General features: G+C 55.1%; 1 protein-coding gene across 3 annotated transcripts in view; it reads left to right on the forward strand.

Annotated features, from left to right (window-relative positions):
• AGAP3 (ArfGAP with GTPase domain, ankyrin repeat and PH domain 3) overlaps window positions 1–16,828 on the forward strand; it is a 141,966-nt gene that overhangs the window by 54,994 nt on the left and 70,144 nt on the right. For all 3 annotated transcript variants that reach the window (XM_035554284.1, XM_035554285.2, XM_050709275.1), the window contains exons 3-7: window positions 4,621–4,708; window positions 4,894–4,979; window positions 5,297–5,438; window positions 7,643–7,777; window positions 13,672–13,799. In XM_035554284.1, the coding sequence (XP_035410177.1) occupies window positions 4,621–4,708; window positions 4,894–4,979; window positions 5,297–5,438; window positions 7,643–7,777; window positions 13,672–13,799 (579 nt within the window). The remainder of the gene's footprint in view (window positions 1–4,620; window positions 4,709–4,893; window positions 4,980–5,296; window positions 5,439–7,642; window positions 7,778–13,671; window positions 13,800–16,828) is intronic.

Below are 16,828 nucleotides of genomic sequence, written 5' to 3' on the forward strand. Positions count from 1 at the left end.
TCATCAGTCACAGGTCCAGCTCTTCTCTTCAGGTCTCTCCAGGCAGATGGGTCTTTGAGTGAGCGCACTGAGCTGTCGCAAACTTGCATGACTGTGCTCCACATGTCGCCATCCTGGAGTCCATACAGGCATCGCTAAACGTCCAAAACTTTGCAAGAAACTTTCTGTGGCTTTTCTGCCTCCTGGCTCCCGAGCAGCTCTCCCTCCCCTCAGCCCCCCTGGCAGTGGTGCGCTCGGTGCAGGCAGGCGTGCGTGGGGAGCGGGGCCTTGTGGCAGTGCCACGGGGACGGCTCCTGCAGCACAGCACCCGCTCCCCGGTCCTGTGACCGAGACTGCACCGAGTGCACCGCGAGCCCCATGGAAACGTCTGAAACCAAGACACCCGAGCACAGGGCCAGCGCGGAGCCTTCTGATGAGCAGCAGAGCACACCGCAGGGGATGGGAGAAGCTTGCACAAAGCACCCGCTCTGTCTCTGATCTGCCAGTCCTTATCCTCAACGGAGACCTGGGCCAGTGAACCAAGGTTCACAGTTCTGTGAGTGGAAAGTCACAGTCTCATCAGGGGCTTCCCTTTTACAGCACACGATGCATCTGCTGCAGCCTGCGTCCCTCTCCATCCACAGGCGCAAACCAGCTCCTTCGCCTCTCCCACAGGAGTTGTCTTGTCATCAACGTCCTTGGTCCTGTTCCCGTTTGCACCACAAGTGGTCACTGTACTTTATCCAAAGGTTTTTAAGGGCTCGATGTACTTAAGCTAGGCCCTGCAGTTCTACCTGCGGCTCCCTCGGCCCGCTGAGCGGCGCGGTGCAGGCGAGAGCCGCGGCCCCGCAGGCAGGGCGCAGACCGACGCCTGCTGGCAGGGCTCCCGAACGGCGCCGGCCATTCGCTGGCTGCTGCAGTCCGGGTGCGTTCCCTGATTCCTCCGGCATGCTTTGATAAAGAGATCTCCACGGTTCCTGAACACCACGTTTTACTTTGGCTCGCTGCCTCTGACAGGTTGTTCCTTACCTGTAACACCAGGTGGGCCTGAGGATGAGACAAAGCAGAAGTTCATTTCAGCAAGACAGGTCAGGAGTTTGCATTATACTTTGTTGCCTTAAAACCAGTCTCTATACAAGTTTTAGCAAACTAAATACTGTTTGAGTGTCTAATTTCTGATGGTGTGTGGCACCGGGCTGTCAGGGGAAAACCCCGCTGTTTTCCACAGGCTTCCCCCAGGGCTGAAGCAGCAGCCGGCCTGGGCCGGGCTGAGCCCTGCGAGCCAGCAGCGCCGCGCTCTTCTCCTGTCTGTGCCTCCTGCCCCCGGCGGCTGCTGCTGCCACCGAAGGGCATGCGGGTGGGGAGGGCTCCGCAGGAAGAGGGCCACGGCCTCTGTTCACAGCAGCGTTCATGGGCTTCCGGGGGTCGTTTGGCTCCAGGAGCGTGCACGTTATCTGCGGTTAGTTCCGCGCACACCTCGTCTGTCTGTGTGACCTTCAACTGCTGTTGCGGGTGACGGCACCGGCAGCACCGTGGCCGGCCCAGGCAGGCCCCGGGAGCGTTCCTCTGCCTGCTGGCCCCGTGTGGCCAGCGGGCTGCGTGTCTGCGCGGCCAGGCCGGGGGCTGGCCCCGAGCACCCCCTGCGCTGGGCGCTCCGCTGGGCCCGGCCGTCACAGCAGGAGCCGCGGTGCGGCGGGCAGCTCCCGCCTGTCGGGCTGCCTGGTGCAAAGCTGGAAAACCTGCCTGGCGGTGACTCACGCCTCCAGCTCATCTGCCTGCCTGTAAGAGGCACGCCGTACAACTCTCAGGGTGGCAAGGCAGCTTTCGTGTTCCCAGCCGCTCCTCTCTCCTCACCCTCCCGCTTCTGGTGCTGGCGCAGCTGTGTGTGGTGCTGGACTCAGGCTGCTCCGGGAGCTGGGTGGCTTTGAGCACAGCGCTGGGCACCGTGTCGGGCTGCACCGCCTGCTCCCGGTCACACCGACAGCTCCCGAGGGGCAGCACCGGAGGAGCGGGTGAGGCTGGGGGCTGTGGAGCCCTGTGCCACCGCAGGCGGCTGGGTGCCTCTGCAGGTGCTGCAGCTGGGCGCCGGCGGGGGCTGTGCCAGGAGGGGAGGTGGGCTTCACCTTGGCAAGCCAGGAGCAGGCGCAGCCTGACCACAGCAGCTCTCCAGCCCGAAGCTGTGGGGCTCGGGTCCCCTTGTCCCCTTGCGGCACAACATGACACGGTGCCACGTCCTCTGCTGGGCTGGTGTGAGGTTTCCGTGGAAGTTTGGGTGTCCTGGGCTGTCAGTGCGCTGTGTGCTGACAGCACGGAGCCTGCAGCCGGGTACGTCCTGCTCCAGGAGCCACTGGGCTGCTCCCCAAGGCAGGCGGCCGCACTGCAGCCATCAGGGCTCTTTGGGGAGGCTCAGGGAGAGCTTTGGCACTGCCGTGCCTTCTGCCCGTTTTCGATACCCAGGCAACACTTGCAGCCAAGTGACAGGATTTAGGCTTCTGATTTTGTGTCCCATGCATATGGGTGCTCGCTGCTTTCGTGAAGACTGTTAGCTTTTCAGTGCTGTGTACCTGCTTAAAATATTCATAGAATCATGGAATGGTTTGGGTTGGAAGGGACCTCAGAGATCACCTAATTCCAACCCCCTGCCATGGGCAGGGACACCTCCCACTAGATCAGGCAGCTCAAAGCCTCATCCAGCCTGGCACTTCTAGGAATGGGGCATCCACAGCTCCTCTGGGCAAGCTGTTCCAGTGCCTCAGCACCCTCACAGTAAAGAATTTATTCATCATAAAGGTTCTGTATGTCCACCTGGGCCTTCCTGCGCCTCTGCAGAGACCCTTGTATTTCCAGCAAATGTTGATACCTTCCACGTGCTCAGGGAATCTCATGGTCTGGTCCAATTGCAGGTGTAAGAAGGGTGAAAGGTCAGTTGTGCACTTCATAGGCTGGGGGGCAGCAACCCAAATGCTTTAGCATCACTGTGTGTTTGCTGTGAAGCAGCTCTGGATGTGTAGGGGATGTTAGGTTTTCTGGAAACACAGCATCCCTATTGGGGCATCTTCGTGGGGATGTCTGTGGTGGCTTCCTTCTGGTGCATCCACGAGAGAACCTAGTCCTGGTGAAACAGCAAGTCCTCACAATCCCTTGTAACTGATTTTGGGGGTGGGGAAGGAGGATGCCTGCAAAGCATTTGGATGGATAGCGTGGTGAATAACACAAAAAGTCTGTTGGAGTCATATATTCGGTGGAGCCAAGAGGAAGCCTTCAGTAATGGAGGAGCTCCCAAGCTCTCGGTTGTGCTGGGCAGCGCGGGTCGGTGCTCAGATGGCAGAGTTGGTGTTTTGGACGCGCACCCCAGGGATGTCTTTGTGGGAGAACTGGGAGTGTGGCTTAGACACAGGGAGGTGCAGTGCCTGCAGCAGGGGCTGTTTGTGCACGAGCAGCCCCATGGTGAAGTCAGGCTGCCAAAGCCAAAGGTAAGTTGGATGCTTTGGGGACGCCGTGTGGAAGAGGAGCAGGAGCCTCCTTTGCCCAGGTAGGGTGAGCCATGGCCCTGGCTTCCAGGACGGCTGCACAATAAGCGTCTTGCAGGTGCCTGCCTGCCTTCTTCACCTGCAGGGGTTTTGATGCACAGGCCCCCTTAAGGAACAAGCTAGGAGCAGCTTGTCCAGCTCCTGGCCAAGAGCCTCTCCACGGGCCTGGGGCGCTGGCAGCAGGCAGAGAGGAGCGTGCTGCGTGTGGCTCTGCATCTCCCCGGCAGTCCTGCTCCAGCTGCATCAGAGCAGCGCTGCCGCTGAGGCGAGAGGGGTGCGAGGTGGGATGCTCCATGCCGCGGGAGCCACTCCATGAGCCGCACTGTGCCCTTGCCTGCATTGTGCTCTGGGATGTCAACTGAGCAGCCTGAGCTGCATTGCTTGCAGGGGTGGCAGCAGATGCCTCCTTACCCCGCGACTGCTGTCCCATCAGCAGGCAAGTCCACTTGCAAACCCTGAAGCACTGGAAGTTTTTCAAACCACTGGGAAACTGCTGATGTTAGGAAGAAAGCTGGGTGTCTGGCTGGCCCATCCTGGGACAGCTGTGTTCCTTTTGAAGCAAATCTCGGGGTGATCCAGACTTAGACCCTTAGCCTGGTGTGTCTCAACCCAGTAAAAAGTTGGTGCCAGGTATCTTTATTTTCCAGCTCAATGATAAATGAGCGCTGGGTGTCTTTCTTCGTAGGCAGCCCAGCCAGCTTCACTGGGAAACGCACGCTGCTGCAGCAGTGTCACTGCCACAGCAAGGAGCCAGCGCCGCACCTTGCTGCTGGTGTCGGGGGCAGCGGCTGTGCCCAGACACACGGCCAGGCTCTCCCCGTGTTCTGTGTCGGGCCTTGTCAAGAGCTGTAATGCCTGAAAGCGTGGGGTGCGGGGGCTGGGAGAAGAGCTCTGCTCCCTTGTGAGCTGACTGCCACTCGGGGGACAGAGGAGCAGGGGGCTGCAGGCAGGGGGTCTGGGGCTGTGCCTGCTCCGGGCGGGACCGGCCTTGCCACCCTCGGTCTGTGCAGGCGTGGGTGGCACTGATGCTGTCGCCTCGCGGGGAATGGCCGGGCTGCCCTGCGCAGCGGGAGGCGAGCGGGCGGTGGGGTCACGCCTGCCTTTCTTTCAGGGCATCGTGGGGAACCTGTCCAGCGGCAAGTCCGCCCTCGTGCACCGCTACCTGACCGGCACCTACGTGCAGGAGGAGTCTCCAGAGGGTAAGGTCTGGTTTCGGGGGTGGGTGGCTGGGGTCCTTGCTCCCCTCTTGGCTTCAGCAGCGACCCCCATCTCGCACATCTTCTGCCCCTGCCGCTGGGCTCTGCAGCCTCCCCGGCTCCCACCGCGGGTCTCGCTGCGTGCGCTCCCCCTCTCACTCGAGCTGCCGCTTTGCTCTCTTCTCAAGGTGGCCGATTTAAGAAGGAGATCGTAGTGGATGGTCAGAGTTACTTGCTGCTGATTCGAGATGAAGGGGGCCCCCCTGAGCTGCAGGTAGGAGATCTGTGCCTCCCTCTGTCCCTTCCCACTCTGGTGCACTAGAAGGATTAGCAGGTCTCTGGGGAAGACCCAGCCTGGCTGCCACCCTGGGGAGCCCATTCGTGGGAGAACGTACGGACTGCGAGGCCCGAGTGGAGGCTGCCTGTATGGTGACTGCTGGCCCCAGGTCTCCCCATGGCGCCGGGGAGCGTGGGGCCTGGGCTGTGTGTGTCCGAGCCCAGGCTCAGCGTCCCGTACCTGCTGGGTACTGCCGGCCCTGAGCACGGGGCGCGGGGCTGGATGCTAACGGGCGCTGTGTCTCCTGCCCTCAGTTTGCTGCCTGGGTCGATGCCGTGGTGTTCGTCTTCAGCCTGGAGGATGAGATCAGCTTTCAGACGGTGTACAACTACTACCTGCGGCTGTGCAGCTACCGGAACACAGCGGAGGTGCCCATGGTGCTGGTGGGCACGCAGGGTGAGCGCGGGACGGCTGGGCGTCCTCCCCACAGCCCCCTACCCCTGTGGTGTGTAAATGTGCCAAAGGAGCAGGGGTGTGGGCCTTGCGAGGGCCTGGGGAGTCCTGGTCTCACTGCCTGGTGCTGATAAACTGCATCGGGACAGGGTCACTCAGAGGCCCCTGGTTCAGGGCCCTGGAGGAGCTGGATCGTGCCTTCTCAGAACATCCCAGCTTTCCTGCAGAGAGCTGCTTCACTTCACCACTGAGCCCTTTTCTCTTGGAAATGCTTGAACCTCCCGGCTCTGCCCGCCTCCCTTGGCTCCTGTCTGCAGTGGCTGAGCCGAGGGCAGGAGTCAGGGCCTGGCAGCTGAAGGATTTCATGCTGATGCACTGCTCTTCATCCCTCTGGGGTGAGCTGCAGCAGGAAGGGTTTGAGGGATGACGGCTTGCTTCCAGCTCCCAAAGAGAGGCCTGAGCGCCATCTCCCCTGAGGTGCTGCCAGCCCACCTGTGGATGTGGAGAGCAGCAGCAGCCCAGCGCTGCCTTCCTCCTCCTCCCCTGCACTGGGCTGGGGTCAGGCAGCGCGGGAGCTGCCGTGCCATGGCGGCGTGGGGCTGGAGGCAGCTTTGGGAAGGAGCGAGGGTGTGGGGAAGGCGCAGGCGCCTGGAGCCCCCGGCACGCAGCAGGCTCCTGGGCAGGGGAGCTGCTGGGAGAGAAGCAGCCCTTGAGCTGGATCCCCGCATCGTGCAGCGTGTTGGGGCAGCCCGGCCTCTGAAAGCCGAACTGCAGAGCCCAGGAGGCATAGATGAGGGCATCGCTGCCGGCCTCTGAGCGCCATGCCTCCGAACTGAGTGTCCTTCTTGTGTGTAGATGTAAAGCACAGGCAGGAGGGGCACAGGCAGGAGGGAGCCTGCACAAGTTCTCTGGATGCAATGGTGACAACAGAGAGAGAGGGAGCAGGGGACGGAGGACACAGGAAAAAAGTCTTGGCAGGACCCAGTTCCTGAGCAATGCAGCCAGTTCCTTGCAAAGAACCTCTTAGGCTGTGAGCAGGCAGTGCCACCAGGAAAGGAGTCTCAGGGAGCCTACTCTGAACCGCAAATTAAGTGTAGAAAAAACTTGTTAAACTTCTAGTATTCCAAGATTGTGTAATTAGTTTAGGACCAAGGGATCCTGTTTTGGGGCTGGGCTGGGGGTGCAGGCACATGCTGGGAGTGGAGGCTCAGGATAAGGCAGAGGGGGCCGTGATGGTGGTTGTCCCAGGTTCAAAGCCAGCCTGAGTTCACAGCCTTGGTGCAGTTGTACAAAGCAGCCCGCTAGGCAGCTCAGAGAGGACTTCTGTATAATGCAAGTCCCAGTATTCCCTCAGCTCCTCTTGAGGGTTCATTTACAGCTCTGGCTTGTCCTTGGCATGAATCCAAGGAATTCAAATCAGATTCCTCCTGGGAAGGTAGGTTTTCCAAAATGTGTGAGCAAGGAGTAGCTAACTGGGATAGAAATTAAGCTTATTTTTTGGTCTTGTCCACGAAGACCCTACCCGTGAGTGCATCCTAGCAGAGCCATCCTTCCCAATTAACTGAAGATGATTTCTCCCTTTTGGTTCTTTAATCTGTAGAGTATGGCCATATGAGCTAAAATGATCAAGACTGACAAATCCATTTTACTCTGCAAATGAGGCAGACTTGCAGATGAGCACACTCGGTAGTTACAGCTGCCTTGACCAGGGGCACACTGACAGACGCAATGTTAGTCACTTCTAAGGCATGTCAGCACCATGCAGCCTTGTGCAGACGAGGCCCTAAGGTCACACTGCTTACATCTTTGCCCCAAGCTCTTTGTCTGGTGTCTCTGGGTGTCCTTCAGTTGTCTTCAACAGCCACGCTGTTCACATTGTGTGAATTCTTGGTAGCGTGTCCTGTTCCCGACATCCAGGCTGCCTTGTCTGGCCAGCCACATCTCCTGCTCGTTTCTGCCATTGTCTTCAAAGGTATCAGTGACTGGATGGTTAAAGAGTTGAATGAGGTTCATTTAAAAAAAACGTTAACCAATCCATATTTCTACAAATGGGGGACTTTGTTATCTTACGCATTTATATGGCGTGGGGTGTACTTTGGAGGTGGGTATCAGTGTGAGGAGTGGAGGGAGGCGAGGGGTGTGCCCTGGGACTCGGGTAGGTGGGACGCAGGTGTGTGCTTTCAACCTCCTCTCTCCTTGGTTTCCAGATGCCATCAGCGCCACAAATCCCCGGGTCATCGATGACTCTCGGGCACGGAAGCTTTCCAACGATTTGAAGCGCTGCACGTACTACGAGACCTGTGCCACCTACGGACTGAACGTGGAGAGAGTCTTCCAGGATGGTAACTGCAGCGGGCGGAGGGTGTCTGGGCCAGGCGGGCAGCAGTGCTGCCCCAACACGTAGGCTTACAATGTCCATACCCCGGCTCCCAGTTAGAAGGGAGTGCTGCAATGAAGCAGAACAAGTTAGGCACACACTCATATGCAGTGCAGTTGCTTTACTCGCACAGACCATGTCCTAGGAGTGCAACTTGTAGCGTGTGTGTAGGACTCCTGTGTGCGTGGCAAAAGGGACCGTATAGCAGGGCCGGTGGCCCCTTTCTCCTCCCTTTCTTGCAGGAGTTGTCCCCTGGGGACCTGCTTCTTGCATGAGCAGAGCTGCAGGGGATGCTGCATCCCCGTGGTGGGCTGTGCCGCTCAGCAGTCTGTACGAGCCAGAGGACTTGTGTGGCTGCAGAAAGGGGGTTGATGGCATTTTGTGGAGGAGAGGGGGAGGCGCAGCAGGACCCCTGAGTGCTGGGGGTAGGGGAGCAGCAAAGATCATCCAGATAGAGCAACTTTTCCTTGTGGGAACAGTGTGTGGAAAGGCATTTCTGCTTAGGCTTGGGTCTACATGACAGGGATGTTGTAGGTGGAACAGGGATCCTATACCACGTCCTAGGATTTTGCAATCTGCTCAAATAAACCTAGACCCTGACCTGTAATGGGACCGCGTATTCTCCTCTTCCCTTTCTCTACGTTGTCTTCTGGAGTGCAGCTGGGAAGCTGTGCTCAACGCCATGAGTAAGAAATCTTGTTGGGAAGGGTCTATGCAGAGCTGGGTGGCCAGACAGAACCATAGGATCGTAGAATGGTTCGGCTGGAAAGGGCCTTAAAGATTATCCGGTTCCAACCCCCTGCCATAGGCAAGGGCGCCACCCACCAGAGCAGGTTGCTGGCCTCATCTAACCTGGTCTTGCACACCTCCATGCCACCTTTTCGGCTAACAATAAGCAATCACGGACCTTTTTGGACAGCAAGTTAATGTCTGATGGTCTAGCATGACAGCTGTGGGTATTTGGTTGAAGGCTGAGGCTAGCACTCTTCCTTCACAAGGTGCCCCCCAGTCTGCAAACGGTGCTGCTCAGCGTGGGGAAGCGCTGAGAACTGGTCAGAGGCTCATCAAGAACTGTCTGACACCAGCTATTGTGGTGGCCTCAGTTCTGCTCAGGTGCAGCAGAGACTGTTCCTCTACACCTAGAGCAGTTTCTGGCTATTTGTTCTCAAGCTAAGCTTGTTGTTGTGTTGTGCAAGGATCTAGACTGTGCTTGTTAGTGCGTGCCACTGTAATCGTGTTGTATCTTCTGGAGTGACAGAGGCTTTCTGTGAGCAGTCAGGCTACTGATAGTCACTCTAAAAAAGGGTGCGTGATGTGGAAGTTAACCTTTTTCTGCTTCCAAGGATGATTTCTCTTGTGCAGCCTGGCAAAAGCCCCCCTGGAAATGCTGTTTGTTATTTGCTATGGGAAGTGCACTTCTCATTCTTTCCACATTGCTTCCAGCATCAGATGCTGTCACAGTTATTGCTTCTGTGACAAGATGGGGTGGTCTGCCTGTGTCTTCAGATACAGCTTGTGGGTGATCCCGGCACCAGCAGGAGGAGGGATGTGGGCTGGGCTGTGTGCTGTAGTGCCCACTGCCCTGTGGACACTAGCTTTAGTTTCAGAACTTCACCAGGGTCAAGGGTGTGAGTTTGCTCTAAGGGGTAGAGTAGTGTGGTCCCCTCACACGTACCAGAGCTCACAGTGAGGTGGGAGAAACTTTTCTTCTGATTTCTTGCCTTTGGAGTTGTAGGGTTGAAGAGTTTTATTGTCGAGATTGCCTTCACAGACTCCTGTGTACAGAAATCTCCTAGAGTTTAGGGGATGCCAGGACAATAGCAAGAAGCCATCGGTGTGAGGGTGCCTCAGCTCTCAGGCTTCATCTTAAGAAAATTTCTATATCAAGCAAAGGTTAGAGAGCAAACTGTCAAGAGCCCTTTGTCAGCGATTATCTTGGTGGTGTTCTTGAAAAACGACCCAGGCTCAATCCCGGACGTGTACGGGGAGGGCAGCCGCTGTGCTGCCTGCTGCTGGGGCTGGCTTCCCGAGCTTCACCTCAGCAGCAAGTCCAGGGAGAGCGAGTCCTCTCCTCGCAGGGCTCCGAGCACCAGAGAGGAGAGCAGAGGTGGCAGAGCACAGCAGAGCTTGGTGGCCTTACTCATTGCCTACCGGGCCCCTGCTGCTGAAGCACTGGCAGTGTTGCTGCTGTTTGTCTCCCCTCTCAGCAGTAAGGTGCAGATTTGGACTTCAGCTTGAAAGCCCAAGGGTGGTTCTGATTCTCTCCGTGGGGCTGTGTGGGTTTCTGTACCCTGAGTGGGCTCCGTGACAGGGGGTGTCACTCCGTCTGCTCGGCTGTGAATTGCTTTGCTCCAGGACCACAGAGGGATGGACAGCATCGCACATCTTCCAGGGCAGTGTGTGGCTCTTCTCAGGGACCGTTTGGCAGGAGCATTTCAGAGAGAGGCCAAGAGTTTTTGCACAGGGGTTGTGCAAAACCCTTTGATTTCATAGATGCTGTCACACCACTGAGTGGCATCTGTAGGGAGATTTCTGCAGAATGTCAAGGACAGAGTGCAAATGATATGCTTAAAAATACCGTGTGTGATGCTCAAGTGCTAATACATAGAGCAGCACCGTACATGACATTTGGCAAACAAATATCAAGCAAAGAATCTGGACAGAGGTTCAGTTGCTGGGACGGGGCTCATTGGTTATACACCGAAGAGCTGTGCGTAGTGAGCAAAGAAATCTTTATGAGCAAATGATCCCAGACAGAGTGTTATGGGATGACAGAACTTATCCTTGAAAAAGTCCTGATGATGTTCAAGAACTGGAGGTAGCTCTGCCCACCAAACAGAAACTTGAAAGCCGACCTCAAGATGCCTCAGATAACGTTGGCGAGGTTCTAAGACAGCTGCGTGGTCTGCTGGCCTCATGATTAGTCCCACTGTTACCACTCGTGGTCCAGGGTTAGCGGCAAGGCAGAGCCTGTGCCAGGCTGTTGGCCTGAGGCAGCAATTGCTGATGAGTTTTTCTGAATCTTTTCTGCATTCCTAGCTTTCTCCCACTGGTGATGTTCTCAGTCTGCCTGTTCCAAGAGACCACTCTCACCTTGCCTCTTCCTCTAAAATAGGACCTGCTTGTATCTTGGATACTGGGAAAGTTCCTGACGTGAATATGCCTTTTCCAGGAAGCTCCGGGAAGTTGTCGTGAATTGCATAAAGTCCTCTGTCCTGGAAGGCAAAAAGGCTTTCTCTGTGGGCCGTGCAGGACCTTATCTTCTCTTGTCGTGTCTCATCTAGTTTGGACTCTGCTCTGCTTGAGATGTCTGGAACAGTCTTTGACTTCTGCTGTGGGTGCTCAGATGTTGTCTTAGTGTGAAGGGGCTTTGTGGCTGCCACAGCGTTCCTGAGAGGTCTTCTTAGATACAGTCCTACATGTCCTGCCATGGGAATTCTGCTGGGAAAGTTTGATCCTACAACTGTTCAATGAATCTGTGCACACACAATAGCAATGTATGGCTGAAAAAAGTCTTTGCTCAGCACCCTGCATTTTGGTGTCAGTAGGACAAGAAAAGTCCCACTAACATGCACTCCTTGTGGCCTCCACCAGCCACAGCCAGTACTGAATGGGTTCCCCTGCTCCACTACTGCTGCTCCATCAGTGCTCCCCCCTTCTCTGGTCCACGGAGTTCTTCACCAAGCAAATGTCACGTCGCCAAGCAAATAAGTGGTAGTGAAGACACACGTAGACTCCATGCAGAGCAAGGAGAGACTGAAAAAAAGCAGCAACTGCTAGTGCCAGCTCAGCGAGCCACCCTCGTTCCCTGTCACTGGGCTGAGCGTGAGCAGGACTTTTCTGACAGGCAGCCTGCGTAGGGCACCACCTGGAAGCGGTGGTGGTGTCACCAGTGAACCTGCTGGCCAGTCTGCATTTCTGACTGTGATTGGGGTCTGTGTCTTGCAGACCTCACTCTGCACTGCATTGAAAGCCTTGGTTTACTTGCAGCAGGTGGAAATTCACTGCTAAATCAGCAGTTTCTGCCGTTTTCCTTTCAGTTTCAGGGAGGCAAGCAGAGGTATTCTCGAGCTTGGTATTTGTTGCCCCAGGTCTGCTGCTGCTGCACCCTGGAGATCAGCTCCTCTTAGAAGGCTTAAAAACTATGGGCTGTGGCCATGAAGTTCCAGTTCTGAGGGCCACATTGTCTTAGCTGGGGTTGTCTCATCCCTGTGGCATCGCCAGTCCTGCATCCTGCCTTTCCCAGGCAGCCATCAGAGAGCCCAGGGGCTTGATGACAGCAGCAGGCTCTGCATGGTGTGCCTGGTCGGCGTTAGAGAGAAAATGCGTACACAGCAAACAGTGGATGAAGCTGGCAAGAGGAGGGGGTGGAGGGGAGGAGAGTAGGAAGAAAACAGCAGATGAGTAGGGTATGTTTGGTGGGTGTAGGAGGGGTTCCTGCTACTTCTGGGACTGATACTTAGCCTGGGAGTCTGGACAGGCTTCCAGCTTTATCAGACAAGCAGGTAGCAGCAGTGGCCCCACAGGCCTTCATACGCCTCTGTGCAGGACATAGAATCATAGAATATCCCGAGTTGGAAGGGACCCATAAGGATCATCAAGTCCAACTCCTGGCACCGCACAGGTCTGCCCAAAAGTTTAGACCATGTGACTAAGTGCACAGTCCAGTCGCTTCTTAAATTCAGACGGGCTTGGTGCAGTGACTTCTTCACTGGGGAGCCTGTTCCAGTGCACGACCACCCTCTCGGTGAAGAACCTCTTCCTGATGTCCAGCCTAAACTTCCCCTGCCTCAGCTTCACACCGTTCCCACGGGTCCTGTCACTGGTGATAACAGAGAATAGGTCACCTGCCTCTCCACTCCCTCTCGCGAGGAAGTTGTAGACTGTGATGAGGACATGGCACTGCTGCTAGGAGCTGGCAGGATTTTGCATTTGTTATCAGCATCTGACTTTTCCAAATGGGTTTAGTCCCACCATGTGTACAGTGCAGCATCTTCCATTCTTCTGGAAAGGAAACTTGACAGCTTCTTTGCTGCCAGGGTGCCCGACAGGAGGCACGTTGGGTTGGAGCTGTGATGCTGGTTAGTGCCTGTGATGTTCCCAGCACCTTGAGTCGTAACCTTCCTTGTGGTTATGGGGGTATGCTGCCAGCATGCAAGAGGAACGTACAGCAAGGAAATGCAGTGTGTCTCCTGAATTCCCCAACAGCCTAGCTAGTTGGCTGCCATCCTCTTTGGTCAAGCTGTGTGTTTCCTGAAATGGTAGGAGACTGGGAAGGTTGAAATGGAATTTGGGGCTTTTGACATCATGCAGTGAGCTTGAAGGACCTGGGAGAGTTGTTTCTGAAGCTAGTTTTTAGACCATCTGGAGACCACGAGTGTCGCACAAGCCCAGGTTGATGGGGGTGGCATTGCCCAAACTATTCGGTCTGGCTCCTGTAAGCACTGTGAGGGGGTGACTGGGCAGTGACTGCCGAGGGATGCTCTGGCAGCAGCCCGGGGCTCTGGGTGGCTCCTTGGTGTCGACATGAAGTCACTGCTCTGTGCAGTACCCAAATAGAGCGGGGTGGCCTTTGGGGACTCAGCATGGGAGGCCTGCCCTGCTGCCTGCTGGAAGAGCGGCGGGCACACAGCATCACCTACAGCTGCGTTGTGTGGCAGTGGCAGCAGCGGGATCGCGAGGCTGGGTGTTCTGCAGAAATCATTCTTGCTGGTAAAGGGAGGCACAGCCTGAGCCCCAGGTGTTGGCATTGGTCAGAGGAAGGGTTTGGGTCTCAGTGAAGCAGTCCAGAAATTTGGGGGTGGGGTGGGTGGGGAAGTTGTATTCTGGACTCTGACCCTGTCCCTTTCTTTCTTCTAGTGGCTCAGAAGGTGGTGGCTCTACGGAAGAAGCAGCAGCTTTCCATCGGTCCCTGCAAGTCCCTGCCCAACTCACCCAGCCATTCGTCTGTCTCTGCGGCCTCCATTCCTTCTGTTCACATCAATCAGGTGGGAAACGGGAACAGGAAAAGCCAGGGTGTCCCCGTGCTTCCCACCCCTGAGGTCAGTCAGTACACAGCCTGTTTAGCCTAGCTTTAGACTCACTACAGCCATGAAGTAGCTTTTGGAAGAGCAGAGCGGTCACCTGGAGCTTCTCTCCACAGTCCAGCAGCTCGCTGCTTACCCTGTGGTCAGGCTTCCTGTACAAACCTCTGGATCTAGCTCACGGTCTCCAATGATTGTGGAGTGCTCCTGGAGCAGCTCTGCAGAGCTGTGAGCACCTACAGGGAAGCTCCTGGGCCAAGCAGGAGGTCTATGAACCAGGCCTTGGGCTGTCTGTCTCGGCCGTGCAGGCAAGCCCAGGTGGGCTCATGGTCCTGCTCCCCTTGGAGCCAGAAGCCTGATGGTCTTGCATACACACACAGCTAGTGGGCTTCTTTGGGATGTATCTGTGGAGGGGGTGGTCAGTGGTGAATTCAGAGGGAGGCACAGAGGAGGAGGGAGTGCTCTGGAAGCTCTCTGTACCAGAGAAAGGGCACTGTGCTGCTCTGCAGGCCAGCAGGGACTGCCGAAGGTGCTGGGGCGATGGTGAAGCTGGAGGTGTTTGTTCTGTGACCCTGGAGAAGCAGAACTGTGGCAGAAGAGGCAAGTCAGAGACCAGGCTGGCATAGTGGGTGGCTGTTGAAGGAGACCCTTGTTGCATTAGGGCTCTGCTGCAGCTTCCAGCACGTGCAGACATGCTGAGCTGACTCTCTGGTGAAGAAGGTGAGAAACTGAGCTCCACTGCTTCTTGGGCAGTCAAGCCAGTAGATTAAATCTCCAAAGTAACTGTCGTATTGAAATCACAGGATCTGTAGCAAGGACTTCACCAAATCTGTCTGACTGGCCCCGTGCTGTCAGACTGGGGAACAGCAAATACAACAGCTGGGTTTTTTAAAGATGCCAGGCGATGTAGCAAGAGCAGCTGTGAGCCCCGTGGACACCTCGTCAATGAGCAACACATGAAATGGCTTTTGAGGAAGGTAGTAGCTAAGGACTCAGAGGAGCATGTAAAAACTGAAAAAAAATGCAAAGCAAGTTTAGCAAAACAAACTCTGCTAGATTGACGCTTTTTCATGAGGGGCTTGTCTTTGACCCCAAGGTTGTATAAACCCGTGAAGCCCCAGGATGGCTTCTGGTACCACCACAGGGGAGGTTGTCCTTATACAAGCCTGAGTAATGTCTGCAGCCACAGTTTTGACCCTTACATAAACAATTTTGAAATACCCACGTAAAGGTTGTGCCTGCCTGTATAGGTTTCTAGTGCTGGACTGTGAGTAGGTCTGTACAGATTTTTGCAGAGACCTGTGCCAGCTTCTGGTGCTCCAGGGCACCTGGGCACAAGCCAGCTCAGATGAAGTGTCTCTGTGTGTAAGTGAATATGCTGAGCTCTGACTGGCAGCCAGAACTGCCCGACGTTCTGATCAGGGCTTGCTTGTGTCCGGTGAGCTCAGGATGGAAGCAGAGAGAGCGCAGCTGCTTTCTAAACACACGCAGCAGTGCTGTGCCCTGCAGTATGCCCCGTTATGGGGGCTTCTTGAGAATCTTAATAGGAAGCGTCCAAGGTGAAGAGCAAAGTCCAGAAAAATGTAGATTTAAGTGTGTATAGTACTTAGAGGATTTTCTTAGCAGACAAATTGTAAACAGTCAAATACTTTTGGGAATGAGGGGCAGTCTGTATGGGAATTGGAGCAGGGCGGAAGATGGCCACAGGCAGTGTTCTTCAGGGAGTAGCTGAATATTTCTTTAATATTTTCTTCTATGTTGAAAGTATGAAAAAAGAGTCCTAATAAATGTGTGCTAATGGCACTCGCTATGCCTAAAAATGTTTGTAGTGAGGACAAAAATGTGTTCCCCATGTATGGGGTGTGGTGATACCGGACTCAGTCTGATTCCAGTCACTCATGTAAGTATATATTAAACCTGGCATAGGAACAGAAAAAGCTCGTGGGAGGGAAGAGACCCTAATACATGTCAAACACTTGGCTTGTTTAGTTTAGAAAAGCAAAGGCTAAAAAGGGACCAAACCCAACCTGAGAAATACACAACTGTGAAAGAAAACAACTTTTTAAGAAAAGATGGTGCTAGTACAAAAGGGGTGGATTTAAGAGTGACCATGGGAAAGCAAGGTTCGGGCATCAGAAGAGGTTTCAAACAGTGTGGCAGGAGCTTTGTTAGAGATTTTTGCTCAGAAACATCCCCACTTTCCTTTCCTTCCTGCAGAATCCCTTTCAGCCCGGTTTGCAGACGACTTCTGTGTAGAGGTGAATGCTGTCTCCTTGGCTCTGAGACAGGACCTTTCCTCTCAGTACCTTGCTGTGATCCTGTGGCTTTGCTGGAGGGACCTAGGTAGTTCTGGTGAGAAACCAGAGCCGTTAAAGGGAAGTAATGCAGCATGCAGCTAAAAGGAAATTGCAGCTAATTGTGAGGCCTTTCTAAACAAGAAATAGTTATTGATTGCCTGGATTGTAGCAGTGTCAGCAATAATGACAGGCCATGTCCTTCAGGAGCTTATGCTGTCTCTGTCTTCCCTTCCCCATCCATGCTCTGCACCTGTCTAAAGCTTTGCCTGTCCCTTTGCTCGGCAAACCTGGATGCCACAGTGAGGATCAAAGTTAATTTCGGTTCCTTGGGTCTTCTGTGGCTTCACCACAAACCCTTTTGGTTCCCAGTGACCTGCTGCAGTAATCTGTGCCTTGGTGTTTACACATTTCTTTTCCATTATAGGAAGTACTTCTCCTAAAAATAGAGTGTGAAGTAGTGGAACTGGTGAGTGATCGTGAAATACTGTGAAGCATTTCTGCATTCTCACTTGGGCTCGGCAGTCAGATTCTGGAACTGCTTCCCAGTGTCCCCAGAGAAAATCCAACTGTCTTTGAGAAACACAAGTTCACTGATTCCTGATGCTTGTCACGTGCCTGGGCCGAGCAGCCCACGTACTCTGGTGCGTATGTCGTGCTGCCCGTGCAGGAAACACATCCAGTACTGAGCACAGCGAA

The sequence above is a fragment of the Cygnus atratus genome, chromosome 2 (genome assembly GCF_013377495.2).
Source record: "Cygnus atratus isolate AKBS03 ecotype Queensland, Australia chromosome 2, CAtr_DNAZoo_HiC_assembly, whole genome shotgun sequence".
In the NCBI taxonomy this organism is placed as follows: domain Eukaryota; kingdom Metazoa; phylum Chordata; class Aves; order Anseriformes; family Anatidae; genus Cygnus; species Cygnus atratus.